The sequence below is a fragment of the Barbus barbus genome, assembly GCF_936440315.1.
Source record: "Barbus barbus genome assembly, chromosome: 24".
NCBI classification, from domain to species: domain Eukaryota; kingdom Metazoa; phylum Chordata; class Actinopteri; order Cypriniformes; family Cyprinidae; genus Barbus; species Barbus barbus.
This window is the reverse complement of record NC_136752.1, coordinates 9,573,144-9,588,039: the sequence shown is the minus strand read 5'-3', so window position 1 is coordinate 9,588,039 and position 14,896 is coordinate 9,573,144. Positions and strand designations below refer to the sequence as shown.

General features: G+C 38.1%; 2 protein-coding genes across 3 annotated transcripts; one reads left to right on the top strand and one right to left on the bottom strand.

Annotated features, from left to right (window-relative positions):
* Positions 1 to 2,689: 2,689 nt before the first annotated feature.
* LOC306844287 (NF-kappa-B inhibitor alpha-like) lies at positions 2,690 to 5,165 on the top strand. The gene is made up of 6 exons (XM_079376292.1): positions 2,690 to 3,053; positions 3,665 to 3,770; positions 3,877 to 4,084; positions 4,191 to 4,279; positions 4,371 to 4,628; positions 4,741 to 5,165. The coding sequence occupies exons 1-6, from the start codon at positions 2,812 to 2,814 to the stop codon at positions 4,771 to 4,773; spliced, it is 936 nt and encodes a 311-aa protein (XP_079232418.1). The 5' UTR covers positions 2,690 to 2,811; the 3' UTR covers positions 4,774 to 5,165.
* A 1,650-nt stretch (positions 5,166 to 6,815) lies between these two features.
* Positions 6,816 to 14,104, bottom strand: LOC306843419 (proteasome subunit alpha type-6). Of its 2 annotated transcripts, none has more exons than XM_079374913.1 (7): positions 13,895 to 14,104; positions 12,973 to 13,067; positions 11,046 to 11,127; positions 10,808 to 10,963; positions 8,441 to 8,619; positions 7,215 to 7,309; positions 6,816 to 6,972 (listed from the first exon to the last, which is right to left on the bottom strand). In XM_079374913.1, the coding sequence occupies exons 1-7, from the start codon at positions 13,968 to 13,970 to the stop codon at positions 6,915 to 6,917; spliced, it is 741 nt and encodes a 246-aa protein (XP_079231039.1). In that variant the 5' UTR covers positions 13,971 to 14,104; the 3' UTR covers positions 6,816 to 6,914. The 2 variants fall into 2 exon arrangements, with proteins under 2 accessions (XP_079231039.1, XP_079231040.1); XM_079374914.1 differs by having other exon boundaries at positions 13,899 to 14,012.
* Positions 14,105 to 14,896: the final 792 nt, after the last annotated feature.

Here is a 14,896-nt window from a genome sequence, read left to right as displayed (position 1 = left end):
CCAATTCAGCTTTTTACTCATTGTGAATAATAATAATAATAATAGTGTATCTTATTATTATTATTTACAAACACACAAAACCTCCCCCTTCCCCATGTAGCCGACATACAAAATGAACAAAAAATAATAAAATTGATGTATATTTTCCAATTCAGCTTTTTACTCATTGTGAATAATAATAATAATAATAATTACTATAATTATTATTATTTACAAACAAACAAACAAAACCTCCCCCTTCCCATGTACACTGTAAAAAAAAAAAAAAAATTATTCGTTTATTTATGCATTAATTCATTCATTCTAGAAAACAAGGCCTTTCTTCCTCATGTAGAAATAAAAAATTATAATTCAATTAAAAAAAATGCATGCAAGCCAAGCCCTTCCACACTGCGTCAACTGACGGCATGAAAAAGCAACACAAAACTTATCTTGCTACATTCCATACAAATTAAAAAATGTGACATAATTATTACTATTAGTAACAAAACATTCTAACACAGGGCTGTTGAATGGTTGGTCGTTAGGAGGAGACGCGTGGGTGGATCTCACACAGCAGGTTCTGGAACAAGTGGTTTTTTGAGGGTTTTCCTGGTATGTGTATACACTCTCAGACATTCACAGGATTCTCGCTCATTGTTTATTCATGGCCTTGTGCAGAGCATCTCAGAGACAGAAGCTGGACTGTGACTCAGTGTTCAGGCTAAGAACAGGTCTACCCCAGATTAACACAGCCCACGCGCTGCTCTTTAAAGTGTTGTCAGACTAAGAACGGTGGGTCAAACTCTCGTCCCACACCTGGACCTCCCAAAACTCCCTCCATTCAGAACACAACTAAATCCTCTGCATATGCATAAAAACACAGGCCGAGGCTGAAAAATCATTTCGCACATACCGTACATTCAGTACAGCAACACCAATATGGACTGTAGCCAAATTTTCCTATTGGAACAGTCTGTGCATTCAAGTCCAAACCTGTTCTTTTGTGAATCTCCTTTCGCCGAACTCCAGCTGAGCAAACAATGTTTGGAATTCATAAGCATTATGCATTTTATTTCAATTGCTTCATAACAAAGCAAGCAGAACATTACAAGGTGTGACTATCTTGACGCATGTCACGGTATCGCCATAGTGACATAAGCGTTGTTGGTAGAAACGGTTGCTATGTTATGGCTCCTCCTTCATGCAAACAGAGCTCCAGTGGTTTCCAGTGCAAATGTCAGGTAAAGAAAGATACAGTATCACATTAATTCAAGCTTTATTTACTTGGAGTTTCCGTATCAGTTTTTTTTTTGGCCTGTCCATCCGTCTTGCTCTGTTTGAAGAGGTGGATACGAAACCAGATTGCAGTTCATGCCTTTGTTCTCTACTGAAAAGAAAGCAAATGCATATTTTCTGTCATGCAAATAAGTGTAGATTAGTTTCACTGTAACATGATTTTTCAAAGTTGTAGGCCTATATATAAAAGCTTGTATGTTTTACAAGAAATATAATGTAAACAAGGAACCTTCTACTTCAAAATGTCATGTTTAACTCATTGTGAAATTATTTGTAAAATTTACTAGCAATTTCTGGGGTAAAGTTGTTAAAATTCCAGTCCTTTTTGTTCAGTGTTTGAATGGTTTCAATTTATTTTAAGTGCTGTCATGGAAAATACTAAAAAGACGGCGAAATGTGATGATTGCCGCTAGAAAATTTGATGGGGGAGCCCCAGAAAAAAGTGCAGGGGAATATGGTGGACCCCCCAAACCTGCATCATGTGGAACATCGAGGGGCCTTCCATGTGGGATGTTTCACTTCAGTGACTTTAAACTGACTCAGCCCTCTTCACATTCAGCCTATATTAATTCTGAAAAAGTTTCAAAAATTTGTAGAACACTGAAAAAAACTTTGCATTGTAAGGAATTAAAGACGGGCTCCGAGGGTATTTGAACATTCAAGTCACGCTAATAATTTCTGAATCTAAGCAAGTGGCATCTGCAAGCAAACAAACACATTAGGGTTTTATGTATTTATTTATTTATATGATTTTTCCTTTTTCAGAAGTTTTTGTAATTGCATGCAACCACTGAACTGAATTCTGGATTCTAGATGCCTTTCATTTTTTAAAGGAAGTCCCAACAGTACAGGATGGTCAAGGTGATTTTTAGTGAATGTCTGAACTCAGTTCCCCTGTAAGTTCCCACATGCGTCCTATAGCAGAATAACCACATTAACCACATACTTTTGCAAATCTGAAAGAAAAAAAATATATATATATATATATATATATAATGGATAGCTTGAAACGTGATATATTTCTTCAAAATAAATGACAATTTGTATATTTTATTATATCATGCAAAGACATTCACTTTTTAGGGTACCACAGTATGAAAAGAAACAAACAAACAAAAATAAGGTTGATATCAAATGCTATATATAGCTGCATATATATATATATATATATATATATATATATATACATATATATATATATATATATATATTTCCTGCATTATTAATAGTCCCCTTCTTCATGGTTTTCATTCACTTGCTCTCTTGTCATTCATTTTCCCGTGAGTTTGGTTTACTGAGTACCAGGTAGATTTGAATGTGTAATAGGAAAATACAGATTTTCATTCTTACTTCGCGGAGTCATCTTGAGGGAAATTCTCTACATAAAAGCCCGCTACGAGTTCCCCTTTTCATTGCAGAGTTAAAATGGAAATCCCCGATCTGCAGCATGGAACCGAGGCGCAGCTATAAAAGCGCCACCGCGCCGCCCTCTGAGCACACTTCACTGCTGACTGCGAAACAGAGAGCGTCGCGATGGATGTACACAGAGCTAGCATGATACACTTTCAGGATTGTGATATGGATGAAATGGATATGAAAAACAGGAAAACGCAACACTTGGAGGAACGCGTCGACAGCGGCGTGGATTCGCTAAAGGAGGACGAGTATATGAAAATTGTGGAGGAAATTGAGATTTTGCGTTTTGAAGACCCGATTGCGAATCCAAAGGGGACGTGTGAAACTTGGACACAAGAAGTCACTGAGGATGGAGATACGTAAGTGTAACTTAAAAAAAAATAAACAAAATGATGCAATGCAAGTTTCTTATATAGCCTAAAAATGTGCAGAAATCGACCCATTTAATGCAACTTGCAACAATTGTGACCAAAACCTACTTTAGAGTGTCTAAAATTGTTGTAGATTGCATTAAATGAAACAATGCATTTATTGTTAAATTACTATTCCCTTCGATCGATAAAAATTAAGTACAATATTTTTTTAAAATGTTCTATTGGCTCCAACTGAGCAATTTTGACTCTACAGCTGTAATTGTAAACAGAAAAAAACATGCGTTCAAAAACCTTTTAGAGAATTTATACAAATTCGCGAAATATCGCTAAAGTGCGGAAGTAAACAAATATCGTTTTGGAGAAGCGCCCAAAGTGGGAGGCGCTTAAGAAACAAAGTGCGCAGGCAGGAAAGTCCCTGGCGCGTGGCCAAGCGCAGATACTGTATCAGATGTGTGGAGCCACACTGGTTGGAAATAACCTTCAAAACTCCATTCTTGCGAAACGCCGCCTGCTCGTACTGTGTGTCTGCTAAACCACATCCTCTGAGAGTGTTCTTAAAATATTTTCTAAAAAAAACCTCCCACATTATTTTCCAGGTATCTTCACCTTGCCATCATTCACGAGGCGGAAGAGTATGCCACCCAGATTCTCAAACAGTGTCAGAACGACCCGTTCCTGAACAGACAGAACAACCAAAGACAGGTAATTGAGCTCCCACACACACACAACTACTCACTGCTACACACAGTTCACCTCAAAGTAAGAGTTGGTTTTCCAAACCTGACTAACATCCAACCTCCATCTCCAGACTGCACTGCATCTCGCCGTCATCACAGAACAGCCACGCATGGTGGACAGTCTGCTAAAGGCCGGCTGTGATCCACGGCTGGTCGATCAGAGTGGAAACACAGCCCTCCACATCGCCTGCAAAAGAGGCTCCCTAGCTTGCTTCTCAGTACTGACTCAGATTCAGACCCAGCATCTGCACTCCATTCTCAGCTTCCCAAACTACAACGGTAAGTCATAGTTTGGAATAAAATTGCACTTTTAATCACGAAAACAAGTCTCTTATCATTTTGAGTAAGCCGTTTTTAAAATACAATCCTTCTTTTTCAATTACAGGACACGCGTGTCTCCATATAGCAGCCGTTAACAACTACCTCTCAATGGTGGAGAGTCTGGTCCAGCTTGGGGCGGATGTAAACGCAAAGGTACGGTATAAGTTTAAACCACTCTCCAGCTTCACAAATGACTCTTATATATGCTTGAAAGGAGAACTAATGTAAGATTTATTGCGTTTAGGAGCAGTGTAGCGGCCGTACGTCACTCCATTTGGCCGTGGACCTGCAGAACCTGGGTCTGGTGCGCACACTCATCGCTTTGGGAGCAGATGTTAACAGTCTAACCTATGGCGGATACACGCCGTACCACCTGACCTTCGGCCGACTGGACCGCGAGATCCAGAAGCAGCTTTACAACCGGACGGCTCAGGAGCTCAGAGCGATGCCAGAGAGCGAGTCCGAGGAGAGCGATGAGGAGTGTTTGTCTGATGAAGATTGTGTAAGTTTCTTTGAGAAATATCTCCTACATTTTACATTCCATCTCGATGTTGTGAAGTTAATTTTATGTAACTATACCATTTATATTTATATATCCTTATTTCTTTTAACAGATGTATGATGACATCCAGTTCTGTGGGAGATAGTCTGGCCCTCAGGATAACATTCCCTATAATGCAAAGCAGCGAATGCTGTAGGTGCTGTCTCAAGGTCTGGGACGGGGTGCGCTATTTCCCAGGACGTCAGTCCCTCGATGGGACTCCGCTAAAGTGGAAAAGAAGAGCTGAGCCCCTCATGGGGGCATGATAGCGGTGGTGCTGTTCAACATGGAAAGAACCCCCAAAGATAGCTGGACCAAAACCTTTAGAAATATTTTTGAAGCCAGAGTTGGCAAAATATGTATATTTTGTGAATATATATAGAGATATATTTTTATATTTGTAAATATGTGAAATGAAACACTTGTCGATAATGTTTATAGTCTATATATGACACTGTGAAACTATTTTTACATTAAAAACAAAAGAAGTGACATGAATTCTGAGTGGGGTGTTTCTTGAATTGAATGTGCTGGAGTGATTTCAGAAGGCCTGGAAATTTTCTGAGTTGTGACACTTGTGAAAGAACACGTAAACTTCTGTAGTGGTGGAATACCAGCCCATAGTGTCGGTTCAGAAAAAAAAGCCCTCGGTGTGTACAGTAACGATCATTTCCTTTCTGGAACGCATGAGTCACGGAGATGCGTCACTATAGTTGAATAAAATTCCTTGGGTCTGCTAAAGTGGAGTCATGAATATCTGACTCACGCTCAGTACAAAGTTCCCCACAAGAAAGAGAAATGAGCACCCGACCACTAGTGGTGTGAGTTTCATAAGAATAATATATTCATTGCTAGGATTACATTGTGTACGTATGAACAGATCATCCATAAACACATGATGGATCAGTGCAATTTATGGATTATTCAGATCGCCACCTAATTCGAAGTCATAGCGCTCTTGTTAAAAAGGCATTAATCATGTGTCTGGAGACGGATGAGCCAGGGATCATGACTTTTAGGGGAATTCCATAGTTTTGTTCTCCTGACAATGAGTATCATACTATTAAAACCATTGGAAAGATTTCAATGTGACATACATCATAATCATCTTCAACACTGTCCATATACATATATATATATATATTAGTAGTCAACATTTAAAGTGGACCTTTCATCCAAATTGTCCAGAAACCAAAATGTGTTCTTGTCTTGGGACAACTTTAATGAACTTTTTTTTGATCCACTTCAAATGTTTATACATCTATATTTTTTGAAAGAAGTCTCTTTTGCTCAACAAGGCTGCATTTACTTGATCAAAAACACAATAAAAAAGTAATATAGTGAAATAGTATAACCATTTTCTATTTTAATATATTTTAAAATGGAATTTATTCCTGTGATGCAAAGCTGAGTTTTCAGCTTCATTACTCCAATCTTCAGTGTCACATGATCCTTCAGAAATAGTCTAATATGCCGATTTACTGCTCAACAAACATTTTATCATCATCAATGTTGAATATAGTTGTGCTGCTTAATATTTTTATGGAAACAGTGAAACATTTTTTCAGGATTCTGAATTCTGAAAAGACCATTTCTTTAAAATACAGATCTTTAGTAACATTATAAATTGTCTTTACAGTCACTTTTGATCAATTTAATGCATCCTTGCTGAAAGTATTTACTACTTAATGTGATTATTTTCTGGTCTTCTTATTGTTTTTTTTTTTAATCAAACTTATTTGAGGATCAGATTTACTATGAGAGCTCCACAGAAATGAAAATTTAAATTCATATTTGTTCATATTTTCAGTTAAACCACAAAGTTGAGTAGTATCTGGTTAAGGAAAAACACTTTAAACTCAGATCATCAGTGTGATTAAACTCAAAAGCATGTGTTTGACGTTCCTTGCGTAATCTCTAGCCTGCCCTAATTGACTCTTGTTACACTTAAGATGCTCAAAGTTCACAAATGAAAAACAGGTTTGTAAAATATTTCCCTGTTGTCAAATCAGCTAGGGAAAACACAGGATCCAGCGAAAATGAAAGATGTGCATGATGGGGACTCCCCCAGTAAAACATTCACTCCCGAGGCATTCTGCTATACGAGAAGAAAAAGAGAAAGGAAGATTGCAGGAATCTTAATATTTTTCTCAAAATGTATTTAATGGAACGGGGAATTTACATAAGAACAAAAGCTCAGAAGGGGATCCTACGTATCTCAATACTTTGAGCAGCACCCTGGAGATCTCAGTCCCTCTCAGCCAGAGACACCAAATGAGTGTCCACCTCTGACTCTGACAGAATCCTGGAACAGAGCAAAGGAGCAAGTCATTTTAGCTGCCACAACCGTGTAAAAAAATAATCCGTGTGCTCTAATTATAATACGCATCTGGCATTCGGACACGTCAAATGTGACATAAATGAGCCATGTTGCATCATTTGAGGAATATCATACTGAAGCCATCGACTGCCTTTCGAGAAGTGATTTTCTGTAGAACAGAGTGCAATGGTGCAAGATTGCATGGTGAACACGGTTCTTCCACCCACCTGAATTTCGGATCCTCTGCTGTGATGACGCCTACCTCCAACTCAGATGGCTTGAAATCGATCGACAGAACAGTTGCTAAACAAGTGACCGCCGTCTGTGGATGGAAATGGTTTATTAGTGCAAATCTTCTAATGAAATTAAATGAAACACACAGATAATCCAGTGAAATAGATTTTTTGGCTTTAGGATGTATATACACAATAGTTCAAAATAGCACACATCCTAAAATTAAAAATCAATTTTTAGTGTAAATTAATTAACATTTCATTTTAAAAGTTCACCCAAAAATGATTAATTACTCACCCTCATGTCGTTCCAAACCCGTAAGACCTTCGTTCATCTTCTCTTTGACCCTCCAATAGACAGCAAGGGTCCTTACACGATCAAGGCTCAAAAACGTAGCAAGGACATAGTTAAAATAACCCATGTGACATCAAAGAAAACAAAAAAATTATGAAACAAATTATTTATTCAACAATTCGTCTACTCCTGTTTACGTTCAGATCAAAGCATAAACAACGTATCCACATACGGTGCAGCTGACACAGAACGGCATACACATTGTTTACGTATGTGATAAAATGGCGCTATAGGGTGACGCGGAGGAGACGAATTGTTGAATAAAGTCGTTATTTTTGTTTTCTATGAGCACAAAAAAGTATTCTCGTAGCTTCGTAAAATTAGTTGAACTACTGATGTCACATGGGTTATTTTAACGTTGTCCTTGTTACGTTTCTGGCACATGACCGTGGTAGTGTCCTTGCTGTCTATGGAGGGTCAGAGAGCTCTTGGAATTCATCAAAATGATCTTAATTTGTGTTCTGAAGATGAACGAAGGTCTTACAGGTTTGAAACAACATGAAGGTGAAAAAGAATTTTCATTTTTGGGTGAACTATCCTTTTAAGTAGCTAGTAGTTTATTAGTATAACCTTCCCTTGCTTCGTAGATTTCAAAATGTACAGATTAGCAATACAGTCTACAAAGAAATTGTGTAAGAAATCAGGAAGCAAGCATATATAACCAATCCTTTCTGTATTATCTTTAACTACATTATTGAGCAAAGCAAGTTTAGAGGAAGTTGATATTTCCATTCCAAAGAACCAGTGCTATGATGACTAGACAAAGATCTACTAAACATCCTTTGATGCTGATGTGAGCAATGTTAGCAGCTGGAATTCATTTTGATAAAGCAGTATCAAATGTTTTCTTGAATTCTAATTGTACCTCAACTGTCTGCGCAAAGGTCCAGTCAAGTTTCTTCTTCACTTTTTTCTCCAGGAAGCTTGTAGCCTCTGTCTGCTTGACACCTGCAGCCGTGGCCTTGAAGCCACAGTAATAACCTGCTGGGTCACACTTATACACCTGTGGCCCGAGCTCCTCATCTACACCAATTACAATCATGCCTGGAAAAGATAACACAACACAACAAATAAAGGAACTTTGTACATCAAGTTGTGCACAAACAACCAACATGCAATATTAAAGCTTGAGGCTGTACGCTGTTGTACTTCTTTTAACAGGGTTTCTGCAGGTTTGTAAATGTAACACCTTTTAAAACCAAGTAAAGGAAATTTAAATTATAAATGGAAGGGAACACAATACCAAGGTTATTACAGTTAAGTAAAACTAAAAACAATTTTGTTCATTGAAATCAATTAAACATTAACTGAAATGTGTGTGTATATTTCTGTGGAAAACTGATCAAAATTAGATAACAGTAACCACTGTAGCATGGAAGATTGCAAATAAAATTTTGGAGGGTTACAGCTGTGAGAAATTAGGAAGTTTAGAGGCCGTTGCTCTGAATAACTTCAGCACATCTGCGTCCACAGGACATCACTAGTTTCTCACGCAGCGTTGATGTGATCTTGGTCCTCTCTTCTTCCAGTCTCTTCAGTTTGGTGACTGTACTGGGTTTCTTAGCCATAACTTTATCATCAAGGTTTTTGAATCAGGTTTAGATCAGGACTCTGGCCAGGCCTTTTCATTATTTCAATGTTCTTAGCTTCAAGGAACTGCTTGAACCTACTTTTGTCTTGCAGTGTGATGGGGGCATTGTCTTGCATGAAAATTGCAGGCTGTTTGGGAGATGCTTGCAGGTGTAACCGACGTAGGCTAGTAAGAGCTGTTGCGTGTAAACCTAGCTGTTGCGTGTGTCAGGCGCTCTAGCGACTGACACAAGAGGCTGTGGCCTTCAGCCTCCTTGTTAGAGCGCCCGCCTCCCACGCCGGAGACCGTGGTTCGAATCCCACTTGGAGCGGGACGAGTAGAACCGCAACATTGGTGCCGTGACCCGGCTGGGAGTGAGTGTAACCGACATAGGCTAGTAAGAGCTGTTGCGTGTAAACCTCACTCCCCTGATCTCAAAATGAGGCGCTCTAGTGACTGACGCTAGAGGCTGTGGCCTTTAGCCTCCTTGTTAGAGCGCCCGCCTCCCACACCGGAGACTGCAGTTCTAATCCCGCTCGGAGAGGGGCGAGTAGGACCGCAACACAGGGAAGGAACTGCATGTTGCTGAAGGAGGTTCTGATAAACATTTTAATTCACTCTGCCATGTATCTGTATAAGAGGCCCAACTCCTGCCGCAGAAAACATCCCCCAAACAATGACACTTCCTCCTCCACCTTTCCTTCTTTACACACTTTAGGTTCAGTCTTTCCTTTCCCATCAGACCCAAATAAATTAAACTTGCTCTCATCACTAAAGTGAACTTTGGACCAGTTCTCCTCTCTCTATACAACATGCTCCTCAGCAAAGGTGAGCCTAGCCTTTTTATTCTTTCGGCTGCAATGTGTACTTTCAGTCCGTCTTCTCTCAAACATCCCGAGACAGATCCCTACCCTGTTCAAAACTGAACTGGCAAGCAATTGCAGCTGCAGTGCTGAAGCGAGTTTACAGCGTTTACATTTACATTACAAGAGTTTACATTTTTTGGGGACTTGAATGAATTAGTGTCATTGTAAACCTGCAATATTATAGAAATCAGAGATTTGGAATGACTTGCTTCTCTTGCAGTGGCTGAAAGTGTTATCGCTTTGGCCTTCATTTGGACAACCTCCTGTCACAGCGTTTCAGTTACCTTAAAGCAGCACGCCATCTTGCAATCTCAGTCAAAATTGGAGGAATGCTGCCAGTTAACTAGGGTTTGTCAACAATTAGGTAATTAGCACCAGGTGGCAATTTAACACCAATAACTTGTAGGCTCAGAAAAATACATTTAATTCAAAGGGGAAACATGTTTTCTGCTCCCGCTGACAGATATTGGTTCGCGTTTCAAGCATAAACTCACTTAATTTTGTTCAACTTCTCAGAATACAAGACTTTATATCTTATTGTTTCATTTCAAGTAAATGTATCTTGATTTAAGGATGTTTAGATATTTGTATTGGGGGAAAAAAAAAAGATAAATGTTTTGAAAACATCCAACATTTATACAATGACTTTATACAAAGACTTTCTGCTATGATTTAAAATCTTTCTGAATAAGGACTGTTTTGGCAGAAAAACCTTGAAAATCAGAGTGAAAAATTAAACAAAAATATGACATACTACTTCATGTGTGTGTTAATAATTCAGCAAGTGTTGACTTACAGCAGCCGAGCGGCCTCATCTCTGCATTCTGTGTATAAACCTGCGAGATGTCAGCGATCCTTTTACAAAGCATGTCTACTGGAATCTCATAACCATACTTGTACTTCCAGTTGGCGGCCTCATAGCGAGCTCGCTGCACTTGAGACCTGCTATCAGCTGAACGCAAAATACAAGCCATTAATGAGCGCATCAGTTCCAGCAGACATCATGAAAATGACTATGTGGATGAGTTCTGTACCTGTCATTCCTGACATCACGCAGCCGATATTCTCTGTGATTCTGAATAAGTGTGTGACAGTGGATGAATCAAGCAGCATGTCCTGGAAAACACAGGTTTGTCTTAGAGCACCAGCACCACTGGAACTGAACTTACCAGTAACATTAATTCCACCAACAGTTCTGCATGTTTCCACCATAGAAAAGACATTCCAGGTTGGAAAAATTTGAATTAAAGCCAATTCAAATTAGGGCTGTGCGATATGACGATAAACATAAGATGGATGAAATAAAAAGTCTATCATTTCATATTATGCCCCATGCCTCATAAGTGATTTAGGTCTTAAGAGAGCGTAAACAGCTGAAAAGAAAACGCATATGTAACATTATATTGGATCCGGACTTCGGTCTTAAAGGGGAAGCTGTCACAAAACTACAGAATGTCACATTTTATTATTAGCCGTTTCAACACATACATGTTTTACCAGCTAAGAAGTTCAGCACTTTTAGAGTTTCATCCCTCTATCTGATGTGAGCATAAGTATTGGGACAGTTGCCTCACAGGTCTTTCTAAGTGATCAGCTGTGTCCTGTTGCATTAATTCTTCAGATATTAAAAGCAGGGAATGTGTCGTATCAGTTATATCCATTACTTCTGTATTCTGAATCTTGCATTCGATGATGACACACACAAACCAGGATGGGAGCTCACTTTGAAAGAAAAGCAAGCAATTTGGATGCTAAAAGAAAAGAGTAAGTCAATTAGAGCTCTAGCAAAAACAAAAGGGCATGGAGAAATCAAGAATTTGGAAATCACCAGCAACCAACAACGACCTGATCGGCTGAGAAAACAACAGTAGTTGATGACAGACAAATCATAAAAGCTGTGAAAATGAACCTTAAAAGACGTGTCTGTAAAATCACCAACAACTTCCAGAAAGCTGGGGTGATGCTCTGACAATCTACTGTCCTCAGGAGACTTTGACACAGAATTACAGATGCTACACAGCAAGATGCAAACCTCTGACCAGCACCAAAAATAGAAAGACAAGATTAGAGTTTGCAAAAAAGCACAAAGGTGAGCCAGAAGAGTTTTGGAACTGTGTTTATGGACCGATGAGACAAAGATGAACCTTTATCTAAGTGATGGGAAAGCAAAAATGTGGAGAAAAAAGGGAACTGCAATGATCCCAAGCATACAGCCTCATCTGTAAAGCATGGTGGAGGTGGTGTCATGGCATGGGCATGCATGGGTGTCTCTGGAACAGGCCCTCTCAACTTTACTGATGACTTAATGTATGATGACAGCAGCAGAATGAATTTGGAAGGGTACAAAACCATCTTGCCTACCAATATTCAAAAAAATGCCACCAGATTCCTTGGGAAGTGCTTCATATTGCATCAGGACAATGACCCTTAACACCCTGGCAGTTCAGTCAAGGAATTTATAAGAGCAAAGAAATGGAAAGTCTAAGATTGCCCAAGTCAATCTCCAGATTTAAATCTGATTGAACATGAATTTCAGCAGCTGAAGAGGAGAGTAAAGGCAGAAACTCCCCAAAACAAGCAACAATTGGAATTGGCTGCATTAAAGACTGGGAAAAGCATTTCAAAGATGAGACCAAGAGTCTGGTGATGTCTATGGGTCACAGACTCACTGCTGTGATTGTGTGCAAGGGATCTGCAACTAAATAATAGCTTTTAATCTTTTATATCTGCCTTATGTTCAACTGTCCCAATACTTATGCTCACATCAATGAGTGGGATGAACTCTAAAAGTGCTGTTCTTTTTATTTGGTAAAACATGTATGTGTTGAAAGGGCTAATAATAAAATGTGACATTTCTGGCTTTATTTGTGGGCAGGTTATAACGCCAGGCGATTCTGAGAGATGTTTCTCAGACACCCAGGCCTAATTTCAGTGGAAAATGGTACATGACAGCAGACTTACTGGGACTTTTTTCTGTGTGACGACTACTGCACAGTCTTTCCCCCGAACAGCAACCGATGTCAGACCACCCTGATTTATGGCCTTGAATGCATATTCTGTAAAAAAAATAATAAACGTTATTTAGACGGTTAAAAGTTACTAGCAACGTTATTTCAAAATTAGGCACATTTCTCTGTGGGAATAAGCTTCAACACTCAAAACTGCTTCTCAGACTGTTTGAAAGAAATATAATATTCTACCATTATGCTTTAACAACCAAAACAATGTACTAACTACAGTAGTGTGTGTATTTTACAGAGTTTTTAGCTTATACAAAATAAAAAAAAATCAATCAAATAAGATGCACAAGAAAAATCCTGGTCATCTGATTTTTTTAATCATGTTTATCATTATATATATTAAAATCATTAATGCTTTTTATGCACCTGATGCTATTTCAAAGATATATTGTTATAGCCAAGTTGTTTACATAAATTGTTCAATAAAACTGTGGTATTTTGGCGGAAACTGCGGTTGCCATGGTACATTTTTGCAAAGAAAATTTCATCATCCAATTATGTTGGTGCCTCAGCAACATGTGTATCAATGCACTGTCGCATTAAATTAATAACTACACATTTATAAGATCAGTAAATGTGTGATAAAATTATAGCATTGAACATCAATGAGCCTATTCTCCATCACTCACTCTCTGCTAATGCTAACGGTCTAGCTACTAGACTAAATGGGGCTTTATATATATAAACTAGAAGAAGAAAAATACACACATACAGGTAGATAACATCTTATGTGACAGAAAAATAATAATATGATTCCACAGTAACTGTTGGTGTAAGAGAGAGTGAATGTGAGCTGCATGACTGTGCACTTAACGTTACTAACTTAGCTCTTCTTCAAGTCAAATAAAGCCGTCCGTACTCACCTACTTGGTAAAGTCTCCCCTCCGGAGAAAAGATGGTGATGTGACGGTCAAACCCCGCGCTAGAACCCCGGGACATGTTTAGAAGAAATTACTTAGCCGTAAAATTCCAAAAGTGTTGCAGACTACACAGAATAGCGACATGCAGAACGAATGACCCGGAAGCAGCGAACTGTTTTTCCGGGTCACTATCAGACTCGAATGTGTCCAGTCTTTTTTATTTATTTTTTATTCGAATAACTATAACTTACAACATGTTATCAAGAAACAAAATATTATAAAAAAAAGGGAAAAGAAAAAGATAGAAAGACAAATTACAACAAACAAAACCAGGGGGAGGAAAGTATTAAACTTAAAGTATTAAAAAAAAAAGGAAGAAATTCATAAATATGTATAAAATCAAATAAATTGTAAAATTCACAAACTTTCAAAGTTCTTACAGCTTTCTTATTAACAGAGTCTCTGATACTGTCAATATAAATACATATTTCAGTTAACAAAACCATAAAATTGTTTTTTTTATTGGTAAATTAAACTGGTCAACAGAACAAGTCAATTAATTAAGTAAAAGTACTGTTCCTCTTGGTCAGGATAGTCAGTAAAGCCAAAAATGACATTTTCTCATAAGAGAGGAAAAGGTTTTAAACACTGAATACTCTCACTAATAAACTTTGGGACCTTACACCATGCACAGTGCCAAAATAAGTGCAAGGCGAGTGTGTGCAGTCATTTTGTCCGAATTAAACTATTTTGCACGTCTATAATGTGTTTCTTTGTTTACAAGACTGTTAGGCCGCTCATTTATGTTCTTTTTAACTGTATTTTCAGGTAATATTGATGAAATTAAAGGCTATATAAATATGTGTACTTCCATGACTATGTTTTTTTAACGCACTTAAGTAGACTTTTATAAAGAGCATTTTGTGAAAATGTCAAATTAAAAAGTATTAAAGTAAGTATTAAAATAATTTTTATGATGCAATAACACTTATTTTCATTTGTTCA